Raw genomic sequence first — 14,318 nt, 5'->3', positions numbered from 1 at the left:
TCCTCGACTTCATTTTGCTCGCGTCGACTAACCGGCAAAATACCGGAAGTGACGCGTTTCACAGACGAGAATGTATAAAATACATTATTAGTCTGTTTTCCAAGGCTGCATGATATATTAAACCCATTTAAAAATCACAATTAAGCATAATTGTGAATTCACAAACGCTACGATTTAATTAAATAATTATGCGATGCAGTTCTAATACAGTATATGCGCTTTAATTATTTACATACGTGTAGATTAAGTACGTGCGGCACACAGCGGCTCCCTTCACAGTAGTTCCACAGGAACTGATATAATTTACATGTGTGGAGCGTCTCAAACTCCATCTCTGCATGTTGTTGTGAGTTTGGGTTTATTATAACGTTCATCTGGGAACGCAACATGCGCCATTTCATCAGATTTGTAAGGTAAATAATGTATAAATCTACGCAAACTCAGGAGAATACATCGCTGTTTCAAAATAAAAGCTCAAACCCTCACTCTGAGTTTACACGTTTTGATGTCCACATATTAATTTAATTACAGTGGATATAGTATTTCTGTCCTAAGGAAATGGCCAAATATTAAAGATTAAGTGGACATTTGAATGAAATGATGCTTGGTCAATATTAAACAAGGATTAGATCGCACAGCAATGTGTAAAAAGAATCATCAGGCCGTTGGCGCCCTCTGCAGGCCTTTGTTGTAATGCGTAATGTACATTAGCTCTATTGTTTATAATACATTATGTATTTTAACAATTTTGTTCAATAAAACCATATGATTTCTTGCTTTTGATACTTTATTTGAACTAATTATTATTGCCTCATTGCTATTATGTATTTTAAGTAATTTTAAAGGCTATTGTTCACTTACATCTATTTTTATTTCTATTTATTATTATTATTATAATTATAGGGCACTATGAAATCCGTTTTATTTCCAAATTCATTTTTTTCCATTTTCATTTTTCTATACTCTGTTTTAATGGTTAAATAAAATGTTATTAATAAAAAAGCCTGTCTAATTAATTGAGTTTTACAGTTTTATCTTTACCAACTTCTGTTTTCCCTTATTTTCTGGATTCTATTTTAATGGTTCCATAAAATGTTAATAATCAAAAGCATCTCCAATTAATTGATTTTATTTAAAAAAAAAAATATATATATATTTTTTTTTTCAGAAATACTGCACATTTACATTTTTCTCTTAAATAAATTCTGGTAAATAATATTTCTGGTAAATACTCCTTTAAAAAGTGTTTTTTGATTATAATTTTATTATTAGTAGACTAGAACACGTGGATATGTTGTCATTCTTACACTATAATACTGAACTTTGATTTCAGTTATTTGGACTATGAGATGGACACTTGCTTCTTGCACTTTACTTTTTTACTTTTGGATTTCATTTGGTTTAATGAAATATAGTTTCATAAAATATTCTTAAGTAAAATTGTTGATTTTATTTTAGTTTATTTATTTTTTTTGCGGGAAATTAATCGTTTAGATTAATCGATTAATCGATAAATTAGTCGATAGATCAATCAAAATAAAAATAGTCGTTAGTGGCAGCCCTATTTCAAACTTGATAACTTGCTCCACCTTTGAAATGATTTTCCTCCAGCTGGCAGTGGGCTGTGCCAGATACTGGTTGCTGTTAACCTACAACCAGTATTGGTTAATGTTAATCAATAGCCTAAAAGCTATTTAGGCTTCATTGTAGGCTATTGTTGTAGGTAATACAGCCTTTCTAAATTATTGCCCATAGTTAACGCACGGATTCCATGCCAGTTAATGTTAATTAGAGAAAACAGCAATTATAGCAGTAGATTTGAGCATTACTGTTGTCATATGTCAAGATGGTCTTATGGGTGAATTGAGGTCAAGAGGGCACTAGTGCTCTACAATCAGCTGAAAACTCTTCTTGAATCCATTGTGGTTATAGAATGGCCGTTTATTAGGATCAATTTCTAAATAGTCCCAGCTTTCACCCTCAAATACAATGTTACAGAAGCTAAATGAGTTGTGAATACTGCTTTGAACTTTAAGGGGAGCACAGCTTGGGAAACCAGATTTATTTGATGTTCTTCTGAAAAAGATTTAAATGTACTACAGTATGTAAAGACTAATATACTCAAAAACTAATATACTTATTTGAAATAAGTTGACTACGTTTTAAATAAGAAATTAGATATTTTATTCCTCAAAGATGCATTAAATTGATCAAAAGTGACAGTAAAGATAGTTCAATTGTTACCAAAATGCCTGTTTAAAATAAATGCTGTTCTTTTGAACTTTATATTTATCAAAGAATCCTAATAACAAATAATGAAGAAAAAAAAAAGGTGCAGCATGACTGTTCACCAATTAAACAATATTAAAAGTCTTAAAGGGTACATAAAGTACAGTAACAAAACAGCCTGTTTAAGGGTTGAAGACATGGGTCTGAATGAAAGCATGAAAAAATGCTACAGCTAAAGCTATTTGACCCCTTTATGTCATATATAGTCCCAAACCGAGACTTTTAGTATTGACTTTTTGGTACATTTTAGGAGTGTTGACTTTTTCACTGAGCTCAATTGTTCTACTGTCCACTAACATTGTTACTTTTCTCTGTGTCTTTTGCTCAGGCTGTGTGATGAGGTTTCAGTGCTGTCAGGTCGATGTGGAGAAGGGAAAAGGGAAGAATTGGTGGATTCTCAGGAAAACCTGCTTCATCATTGTAGAGCACAACTGGTTTGAGTCCTTTATCATCTTTATGATATTACTCAGCAGTGGAGCATTGGTGAGCACCCACACACAAACACAATATACTCACCCACTCAATAATTTTTTATTAGACAAACAATCATCAAGTAAATTTGTTGATGTGTATGTGTGTTCAGGCTTTTGAGGACATTTACATCGAGCAACGTAAGACGATAAAGACAGTGTTGGAATATGCAGATAAAGTCTTCACATACGTCTTTATTTTGGAGATGCTTCTGAAGTGGGTTGCTTATGGCTTCGTCAAATACTTCACCAATGCCTGGTGTTGGCTTGACTTCCTGATTGTTGATGTATGTATGGACCTTATATACTTCTTTGCAACTGTACAGTGTGTGTGTGTGTGTGTGTGTGTAAGTGGATAGTGTGTATTCTCTGGGTCTAAACACAGTCCCTTCATGATTGGCTGCATGTTTTTATTTTACAGGTGTCGTTAGTGAGTCTGGTAGCAAATGCTCTTGGTTACTCTGAACTAACTGCCATTAAGTCCCTGAGAACACTGCGTGCTCTTAGACCTTTGAGAGCATTATCACGCTTTGAGGGAATGAGGGTAAGACACACACACACACACACACACACACGTGGCGTGATTTAACCAAGTAGGACATGCTCCTGGATGCCTAACCTTATTTCTAACCAAACCTTAACATTACAGAGTAACGACTGGCTGGTAAGGTTAGTGATGTAACAATTCACATGACAGTTATGCTTCAGTGGTTGCAAATCCATATGTAATTGGTAAAAAATGAAAATTTGCTAAATATTTACTCTCTCTGGGGCCAATCAAGATGTAGATGTGTTTGTTTTTTCTTTGGAACCGATTTGGAGCAATGTAGCATTACATCACATGCTCACCAATGGGTCCTCTGCAGTGAATGGGTGCCGTCAGAATGAGAGTCCGAACAGCTGATAAAAACATCACAATAATCCACAAGTAATTCACATGACTCCAGTCCATCAATTAAGTGTTATAAGTGTCAGTCTTGTGAAGCAAAAAAGCTGCGTGTTTGTAAAAAAAAAAAAATCATCATTAACACATTTTTAACTTCAAACCATTCCTTCCAGCTAAAATACTAGTTTTCTATCTATTTTATACTGCTTTCTCCAGTGAAAAAGTAATCTCATCTGAATCAAGAGAGGAATATGCGTAGATCAAGCGCCATTTACAAGCAAAAACAGTCCAAAATAGTTCTAACCAAATATTTCTGTGGATTTTGATGTAAGAGAACAACAGGGGATGAACTTTTTCATTGGAGGAAGCGTTATTATAGATTATCGATACATTGGGCAAAAGCAAGGTTTAAGGTTTAAATGCCTTAATGATGGATTTGTTTATTACAAACATGCAGCTTTTCACTTCACAAGATGTTAATTGATGGACTGGAGGTGTGTGGATTTCTTGTGGATTATTGTGATGTTTTTATCATCTGTTTGGACTTTCATGCTGACGGCACCCATTCACTGCAGAGGATCCATTGATGAGCAAGTTGTGTAATGCTAAATTTCTGATCTTATCTACATCTTGGATGGCCTGGGGGTGAATACATTTTCAACAATTTTTTATTTTTGGGTGAACTATTTCTTTAACGTCAGCCCTAACCCTAAAATCTGATCAGTTCATCCCAGTGCTGTCCCAGAACCAAGGAAGTTGATCCTAGAACTTGTCCTACTTGAGAAAAACAGCACACTCTCACACAAAAATACTGTTTAATTGTTTAAATGTTGAGAAGCTGTAGTCCTCTTGCATGCTGTTGGTGAATATTAATGAGAACATCCTAATCACATGAATAAATGAATATTGTATATAGACTGTTGTATTTTTAGACCTTTCTCTTTAGTGTGCATGCCTCTCTGCATGTGCTGTGGTGAGAGCTCTGATCTATTCTGATGATTCTGTGGTGGTTTTTGTGGCGTTTGTGACTTGACCTTACATTTCTTTCTCTGTTATGTGTCTCTTTTCATTTGCAGTAAACAAATGTTGTGACGTCATCGTGTCTCCACAAGGTTTTTTTCTGTTTTCATTTTTTGTTTTGTCCACATTTTGGTAACTCAAAGATATGTGTGATACATCCCTGCAAGATGTTTATATGTTAAAGTCCTATGTTCTATGAACAGAATTACAGTCGGTTAATAATGAAAGATATTTAGCTATTAATTATAGAGTAAATTAGGCAGATTGAGACATTAGCCATTCTTCAAATAGGCCTACTCTGTTTTTTAGCTAATCAATCTTAATGTAGGATAAAATTGACTTAGCTTTGCTATTCTTAAAACCCTGTTAACCTTTTGAAAATCATCTTGTCGTTTCCTAGAATTGCATTATCTTAAATCTATGGAAAGGATTTAGTTTTTACCTGCAAGTAAACCATCCACTATAGAAGCACAGGAAGTTCAGTGCAGTTTCGCACGCGGTTCTTGTGTCCATAGCAAGAGTGTAAAGTGAATATATATGAATGTATTTGTGTGTGACATGATGTATTTCTTTTCTTCTAGGTTGTAGTAAATGCCCTGCTGGGAGCCATACCTTCCATCATGAATGTGCTACTAGTGTGTTTGATCTTCTGGCTGATCTTCAGCATCATGGGGGTGAACCTTTTTGCGGGGAAATACTACCATTGTTTTAATATCACCAGCGATAAGATGTTTCCCATCAGTGTGGTCAATAACAAGTCTGATTGCTTTGCCTTGATTGCAAACAATGACTCGGCGCGCTGGAAAAATGTGAAGATTAATTTCGATAATGTGGGAGCTGGATACCTGGCGCTACTGCAAGTGGTGAGTGAGCTGAACACATAGCCCGATTATGATTTATGTTTTGCTTAGAAAGAGGTTTTCTCTTTGTAGCATATTCACAGGATATATTATTGAAATTGAAATTTAGTTCTTTTTCATAAGGCCACATTTAAAGGATGGATGGACATCATGTACGCAGCTGTGGATTCTCGTAATGTAAGTGTTTCTCTTCAGTTTAGTTAACAGATGTTTTTTTTAACCATTCATACTGCATTGTTACATTCAAACCACCTTTGACCCTTTTCCATAATTCTCTGTTACTGTCTGCTTAATATATCATTGTATTTTTTTTTATTTATGACTACACAATTTAAAAATAGCATTTGAGGATTAGCATCATGAACTATTAGACTGTCTACCTTTATTCGAGGAGATCCAGAAATGTAAAAAAATATTTAAACTGAGGATCATTTTATTTAGGTTATTTAGATTTGTATTTGTTGTGGTTTACTCCAACTGAAAATACACCATACAATGTATATTTGTTCATTGGGTATTTCAATGTTTATTTACCTTTACTGTGACTATTTACAAAACTATTTTTTAAAAAGAAAATATAACTTTCACATTAGAATAGTTTAATAAATATATTAATTATCTAATTATATAAATCAATACTATGCATAATTATATGACTTAATGAACATTATAGTTGTATATTTTAAATAATTTACTAATAATTATAGATACACAAAAAGGCAATGTATTGTATTCTTGTTTTGAAGTAAACAAATTAATAATTAATAATTGTGATTTAATAATTGAATTTAAATGAAATGTAAATTATTTAATAATAACTGTGATTTAAATTAATCAAATGGCTAAAAAATTATTTTTACAATACATAGACAATTGTGAGTAGTTTGTTTATGTTTAAGCAGTAGTGTGCTTATGACGAGTAAGTTGTGATGCACATTAGTAATGCAAATGTGTAATAACACACAACATTTTCTTGTACCCGCAGTTGGAGCAACAGCCTGACTATGAATCAAACCTTTACATGTACCTGTACTTCGTCATCTTCATTATCTTCGGCTCCTTCTTTACTCTTAACCTCTTCATCGGTGTCATCATTGATAACTTCAATCAGCAGAAGAAAAAGATAAGTATTTAAACTGAGGAAGGTGAATTTAGTGATAATAAGGAATATAGTACATAGTACAGTGTGCAGTCTCAATCAACCACTGTGTGTTTGTTCAGTTTACTTTCAAAGAGATGTAATGTGATATGTACACAGTCTGTGGCTTTGTTTAGTGAGCACACAATCGTAACTTATTGAACTGGTTTTGTTTGTAAAGCGCACACAGTGGTAATGTATTGAGACATAAATAGGACCTGGTTTGGACTGAACTGTCCCTTTGACATTTCCTGAAGTTCAGAGGTGAAAAACAGAGGCCTGGTTGCATTATGTTTGTGTTGTGACATAATGAAACCATGGTTGTAACCAGCCTTCTGCATTTGCTCTTTACCTAGGAGGTCAGGATATCTTTATGACAGAAGAACAAAAGAAATATTACAATGCCATGAAGAAACTGGGATCTAAGAAGCCTCAGAAGCCAATTCCCAGGCCTACGGTATGACACACAGCTTGCTCCCCTAACCGCTAAGAACTTCCATTCTATTTAATACAACACTTTCAATAATGCCAATTTCTCTGTACTTCACTCTAGAACAAGTTTCAAGGCCTTATCTTTGACTTTATCACCAAACAAGCCTTCGACATTGTGATTATGATCCTGATCTGCTTGAACATGGTGACCATGATGGTGGAAACCGACGACCAGACAAAGGAGATGGATGATATTCTGTACTGGATAAACCTGGTTTTCATCATCCTCTTCACTGGAGAATGTGTGCTCAAGATGATCTCCCTGCGGCACTACTACTTCACCATTGGCTGGAATGTGTTTGACTTTGTTGTGGTGATTCTCTCAATTGTTGGTAAGAAAGTCTTGGAGGTTCTACAGACTATTACTATCATTAAACTATAATAACATTTTGAAGATTTAAGAAAGAAACATACTTTATAAACATTCCGTACATGTTCCTTCTTGACAGAAAAGGTGCGATCACATTTCATGTTGTTATGTGAATTTTCACTGACAAAATCCAGTAAATTCTGTTGGAATCTATGCGATCTGGAATTTCACTTGAGATCGAAAGTTTTCCCCATACAGATTTTGCAACGGATTCAATTTAGTCACACAGATTCGCTGTGTTAAACAACAGAAAGCTGCATGGTTTGAAAGTGACTTCTGTGTGAGCTGCGCTTCAAACATTGCTACACTATTGACAATAGACCAATTTGGAGTAGACGTCACAGTTACGTCACTTGCAGCTGCGCGCGCATTGTGGTGGCATAAAAACACTGGGAACAAATGGAGGGAAACGGGTAAAATCCATGCAATAAGAGAAAAAATGTATTGTTGTGCCTTTGGATGTCAGAATCGGAATGCAAATCATTTTTTTTATACAATACTGTTGTTAAAGACGGCATTTGAAGCTAACCGCAGACGTTTAAACGGACAAAATGGATGAAACCTGCTATGATTACTCTACTTTTAAAGCATAAATTTGATTTAAACAATAGGTCTATTTAATATTCATATAAGGGACATATCGTAGTAGCCCTACAGTTGAAATATATGCATGAAATACTATTTAAACTTATAACATTTTACTATTTTATTTCACAATTCTGACTTTTTTTCTTGCAAATTCAAGTTTATATCTCCTAGTTCGGACTTTTATTACTTGAAACTCAACAGTTGCTAGTTTGTCAATTCTGAGGAAAAAAAGCCAGAAGTGTGGGATTATAAACAAAAAAAAAAAGAATGAGTTGATTTTTTTTACCAGAATTGTGAGATATAATCTCAGAATTGCAAGAAAAAAGTCAGAATTTTGAAATATAAACTCAAAATTACATTTTTTATTATTTTATTCCATGGCTTGAATAGACTGCTACGTTAAAACTCATTTTCTGCCACCAGATAGACTCCGCCCACAAAAAAACGTCATCACTGTTTGCAAACACTGAAATTGGTCTATAGACAATGGAATTTTTGTCCACAGAATTTCACCAATGTAACCACACCTTAATTGATCTGAAAGACAAAAGTGTCCAAAGAAGACAGTTTAGGCTAATGTCTGCTATAGTGATCTTTTGCTGTAATGTTGGGAATGCTGTACTATATTTGAGTAGAGTATGGTTTGACCATCACCTTTAGGGATAGTTCACCCAAAAGTGAAAATTACCCCATGATTTACTCACCCTCAAGCCATCCTTGGTGTATATGACTTTCTTCTTTCAGACGAATACAATCGGAGTTATATAAAAAAATGTCTTCCAGGCTTCCAAGCCCAAAAAAGTGCATCCATCCATCATAAAAATTGCTCCACACAGCCCCGGAGGGTTAATAAAGGTCTTCCGAAGCGAAGCGATGCATTTGTGTAAGAAAAATATCCTTATTTAAAACTTTATAAACTGTAATTTCTAGCTTCTGCTAACTACTGTATCTTATGCACATTTATGAGAAAGTGGTGTTCCAGTGGATGAAGTAGGTGTAGCGTAAGCTCTGGTAAGAATATGTTAGTCTCGCAAGGACCAAGTTTTGTTTACAGCAAAGGAAAACTAGTTTCCTCTTGGCTTATATCGAAATCCTCCGACATTTTTCTTTACAAATTCTCGTGATGTATTTGTAATTTGTGACTGGTGTTTTTATTTTGCTGTCTCTTCTGCACTTCCGCATTCGTCACTTCCACGTTCGCCTACATCTTACATCATCCCCTGGACACCATTCTCACGTGAACGTGGGTACGACAGTTGGCAGAAGCTACTGTAGAGATTATGGCTTATAAAGTTTTAAATAAGGATATTTTTCTTACACAAACACATTGGTTCGCTTGAGGAGGCCTTTATTAATACCCCCCTCTCCCCAGAGTTGTGTGGAGCACTTTTTATGATGTATGGATGCAATCTTTTGGGCTTCAAAATCTGAAACCCTATTCACTGCCATTATAAAGCTTGGAAGAGCAAGGACATTTTTTGAGATAACTCCCGATTGTATTCATCTGAAAGAAGAAAGTCGTATACACCTAGGGTGGCTTGAGAGTGAGTATATCATGGGGTAATTTTAATTTTAGGGTGAACTATTCCTTTAAGCTCAAATAGTGTGGAAAATTCATTGATTCCTGAGATCACTTACTGGACTTTTGGTTTTTGTCAGGCATGTTCCTCTCTGAGATGATTGAGAAATATTTCGTATCGCCAACGTTATTCCGAGTCATCCGACTTGCCAGAATCGGCCGCATTCTTCGACTCATCAAAGGAGCCAAAGGCATTCGTACACTACTGTTTGCCTTGATGATGTCACTTCCTGCCTTGTTCAATATTGGCCTCCTCCTGTTCCTGGTCATGTTTATCTATGCCATCTTCGGAATGTCCAACTTTGCCTACGTGAAGCACGAGGCGGGGATCGACGACATGTTTAACTTTGAGACATTCGGGAACTCGATGCTTTGCTTGTTCCAGATTACGACTTCAGCAGGATGGGATGGCCTCCTGGCACCCATCCTGAACAAGCAAGATCCGGATTGCGACAGCGAATTGGAGCACCCGGGCAGCATGTACCGTGGCAACTGCGGAAACCCCTCGGTCGGCATCTTCTTCTTTGTGAGCTACATTATCATCTGCTTCCTGATTGTGGTGAACATGTACATTGCCGTGATCTTGGAGAACTTCAGCGTAGCCACAGAGGAGAGCGCTGAACCACTGAGCGAGGACGACTTTGAAATGTTCTACGAAGTCTGGGAGCGATTTGATCCCAACGCCACGCAATTCGTGGAGTACGACAAGCTTTCTAACTTTGCGGATGCTCTGGATCCTCCGTTACGTATCCCCAAGCCAAACAAGACCCAGCTCATAGCCATGGACCTGCCCATGGTCAGTGGCGACCGCATCCACTGCCTGGACATACTGTTCGCCTTTACCCTGAGGGTACTGGGAGAGGAGGGCGAGATGGATGCCCTGAGGGGACAGATGGAGGATCGTTTCATGGCCTCCAATCCCTCCAAAGTCTCCTACGAGCCAATCACGACAACCCTCCGCAGGAAACAGGAGGAGATGTCGGCCGTCGTCATCCAGAGGGCCTTCCGACGGTACCGTATAAGGCAAACGGTAAAGAAGGCCTCCGAAGCCTACCGACAGCAGCTGCAAGATGGGAGTGTGCGCATCCCGGAGAAAGAGGTAACTTTCGTCATTGGAAAGTTTCAAGAGAACTCTGCGTCGGACAAAACAGATATGACTCCCTCCTCTGCCTCTCCGCCGTCTTATAACAGCGTGGCCAAGTCAGAGAAAGACAAATACGAAAAGGAGAGGAGAGAAAAGGAGGACAAAGCAAAAGATGCAAGAGACAGAAAAAAATGAACGAGGGACTGAAACAGAGACTGTTCTTTTCAACTGAGACACTGTTTACAGAGTGGAGCGCAAGCACCGGGGTGCAGTTCACCTCAAGCGGTTTTGGAACTAATGCCAAACTGAGTGTGTGTGAGGCGGAGTGTGTGTATGTGCGTGTGTCTAGACTATTGTGTGCGTGCGCACCGAGCTAGCCTTAGGGTGCATTTATGGTGTTGACGGAAAGCGTTGATTCGAGGACAGTGCCAGTGTCGACACGACAAACACACACACGCTTGTGTATGACTGTTGAATCCCTAAGGACGCTGGTGTGAAACAAAATGGCAAGTATAGAGTGGTGTGTGAGTTTGTCTTTTAGTATTGAGTGTTGTTACACAATCCCGAGGACTGAAAGAAACTAATGTTATAGTCATCAGTAGCTAGTGCTAACACTACCGCTGGTGTCTTTCTTATTGAATGGCGTATTATATACCTGCACAGTTTTGTTATCTCATTTTTTTATTCATGTTGAACTTTTCTACTCATGGGTTTGATTGTCTGAACTACTTCATTTAAGGGCACGTCTGTGGAAGGGGCTGGGGAATGTCGATCATATCCGGTAGTGAATTTTCTGAACGGGACCTCATTTACTTTAGCGTTAGCGTATACCGAACAAACCACACACACACACCGGTAGGTTCTAAGTGCTACAAAATCAATCGCTCAGTAAGCTGAGAGCAGAATGCTACTGTACTAATCAGGACTTTCACACATAGAATGTTTTTTTTATTATTTATGAAGATGTAGACCATGTCTGCACTGCCTTACTGAACACAAACAAGAAAATGGATTAATTGAACCATTTGACATCTTCCACTGTTGATAGCAGAGTGAGCCAACCTCAGTGTATTTTGACTCAAACCTGTTGATGAATGTTCTGGGTTAAATGGATGTTCACCTCAATTGACAACATTTTTGTGTTACTATAAGGCACTTATAAACGAAGTAAAACAGTAACACTGTTTACAGCCACGTGTATAGTAGAACCACAAATCTTTAACATTATATTATATATTATAGATTATCCCTGTTATCATGAGAAGAATAGTGTGATATAATCACTTATCTAATCTTGTCTTTTATCTTTCAACTCTGTTGTCATGACAATGTCTGTTAAAGCCTGTAAACCCAATAACTTTCACACAATATCTGCAGAAAGACACCAAGAAGAGAGGTGATGATGCGATTTCCTTGGGCGTTGTACCACATGACTAGAGTTTTTATTTATGTATATCTTAAAGGGGCCACATCCTATATTTTGAATGTTTTTTTTCTTCACATAGATAAACTTCTACTTATGTTCATTATATCAAGAGACATAAGCGGTCTAATCAGAAGTTGTTGTCTATGTCTTTACCTGACACCAGGTGCATAACAACACGGTTCTGGAATGGCAACAACCTCATGAATAATATTGAAAACAGTGCAAATATGTCAATTTAGGCAACTTTTAATTTCACAGCTCATCAGTTTCTTTTCCTTTTACAGAAGATTAAACGTAAGTGTTTTATCAAAAAATATAAGCTGTGCATCTTGGCCTGTAAACCCTCCAGATGCTGGCACAGTTTACTTCGTTTGTAAGTGCCTCATTCGAACCTTGATTTTAGCTTATTTAAGGTGCAAATTGCAATTATTTCCAGTGGTAATCAATATTATGCAACAAAAGCTGTTCGTTGAACCCTAAACATTCTACACCACATATGAGGCACATACGAGACGAGACAGATGTCCACCCCTCCATGAAACTACCATAACGATAACAGACTTCGGGAAGCCTGAATGTACACTCACTGGTGAACGTGATAGGAAACGGCAATGTAACCCTACTGAATGTCTTTGTACCAGACAACCACATGTCTCACTTCGTTTTATTTTGAACAAAAAGAAAGAAAGGAAAAAAAAACATGCATATATATATATATATATATATATATATATATATCAGATACATATTTATCTTCCAAATCTAAACCATTCCGTGCATAGGTGCAGGTCAGTGGATCTCTGACTGAAAAACAATTTTCCTCGTTTTGAAGTTCTATGTCTGTCGCAGAGTAACGGCAACACCCTGAGTTTGGCTGAATAATGCGATTATGACATGAGCTCTTCTGTTGAACTAATGGTGGTGATTTTGTATGTATATATAATGGCACGCTGTATCTCACCTCTGTACTCAACTCTGTAGAGGAGCACTTTTACACGCCATTTATACTGTCATTTGGATGCATGTGTGGGAGGTGTGAGTGTGAAAGAGAAAAAGAATATGAGAGCTTATTTATGTGAGAGAGATCTATATGTGTGTGTGTTTTGACTGTACTGGGGCCACCATCGATGTGCTTTATTCTCATTCTCTTTTTTGTTTATATTGTAAATAGTAGTTTCAAGCTCATGTTATGGGTTTTGTTTTTTTATTTTGAATTAACTTATTTTGTTTACATTTCTTTTTGCACAGTGCTACATGTGAAGGCCAGGTCCTGGTTTTAAATGTACATAAAAATGTATGAAGCAATCAGTGGTCGTCATATTTCATTCGTAGTGTGGTAGTAAACTGCATGCACTATATTAACCAACTACATGGTGACGTTATTTTAAAAGCCAAAAGCATAAAGATCATATTTTTTGTACCAAAGTTAAACTTATTATAGCCTATTATTACACACATTGCAAATCATTTCGAGAGAGAATCGCAGCAGAGTAATGCATACTTTTTTTTGTTGGGTTACTTGAAAATGTTTATGATTTGCAAACGTGTGCTACCTTTTGTTTTGGATGTGCAATATGGATTGATTTCCTCTGAAGCGGAGCAGAGTTTGCAGACATTCACTGTCGTTTTCCAAAATAAAGCACATTTTGGGAAGCCAGTAACTGAAAAGGACGTTTATTTTGGAAATGTTTTTGTCAAATATGCAGCATTTGTCTTCGGTCTGTATTGGTATATCTGTGCCATTCAATAATTAATAAATAATACAAATATAACAAATAGCTATCGTTCAATATAACCTTAATCTTTTGAACATTTACGCCTCTGGACATCACAAACAGTTCTCTGCTGGAAAAGGGAGAAGAAAAGTGGAAGGAGGTGAGGTGGGAGAGAGGTAAGAGTCACCCAAACAGGAGAAGGCCTAAATTTAGTCTCATCGGTGAGATTAACTGCTGCAATAATCCTTCTAGTACTGCTGCTAGACTCTCGTTTCAACAGACCCAAGACTATCTTGTCTGTGTGTGTGTGTGTGTGTGTGTGCATGAGAAACACTCTGTAATCAGGAGTGACCCTGCTGGAGTGCTTTTCTTCCTGTTGCCTGGCAACCTGACATCATGGT

General features: G+C 36.8%; 1 protein-coding gene across 2 annotated transcripts in view; it reads left to right on the top strand.

Moving 5' to 3' along the window:
- Positions 1-13,922, top strand: part of LOC107677574 (sodium channel protein type 2 subunit alpha-like) — a 50,182-nt gene extending 36,260 nt beyond the window's left edge. For both annotated transcript variants that reach the window (XM_016472508.1, XM_016472509.1), the window contains exons 19-27: positions 2,618-2,772; positions 2,873-3,046; positions 3,181-3,303; positions 5,247-5,528; positions 5,649-5,702; positions 6,511-6,648; positions 7,016-7,120; positions 7,217-7,487; positions 9,773-13,922. In XM_016472508.1, the coding sequence (XP_016327994.1) occupies positions 2,618-2,772; positions 2,873-3,046; positions 3,181-3,303; positions 5,247-5,528; positions 5,649-5,702; positions 6,511-6,648; positions 7,016-7,120; positions 7,217-7,487; positions 9,773-10,971 (2,501 nt within the window). In that variant the 3' untranslated portion in view covers positions 10,972-13,922. The remainder of the gene's footprint in view (positions 1-2,617; positions 2,773-2,872; positions 3,047-3,180; positions 3,304-5,246; positions 5,529-5,648; positions 5,703-6,510; positions 6,649-7,015; positions 7,121-7,216; positions 7,488-9,772) is intronic.
- Positions 13,923-14,318: the final 396 nt, after the last annotated feature.

This window comes from Sinocyclocheilus anshuiensis, unplaced genomic scaffold (assembly GCF_001515605.1).
Source record: "Sinocyclocheilus anshuiensis isolate Anshui unplaced genomic scaffold, SAMN03320099.WGS_v1.1 scaffold472, whole genome shotgun sequence".
NCBI classification, from domain to species: domain Eukaryota; kingdom Metazoa; phylum Chordata; class Actinopteri; order Cypriniformes; family Cyprinidae; genus Sinocyclocheilus; species Sinocyclocheilus anshuiensis.
This window is presented reverse-complemented; position numbering and strand designations above follow the sequence as displayed.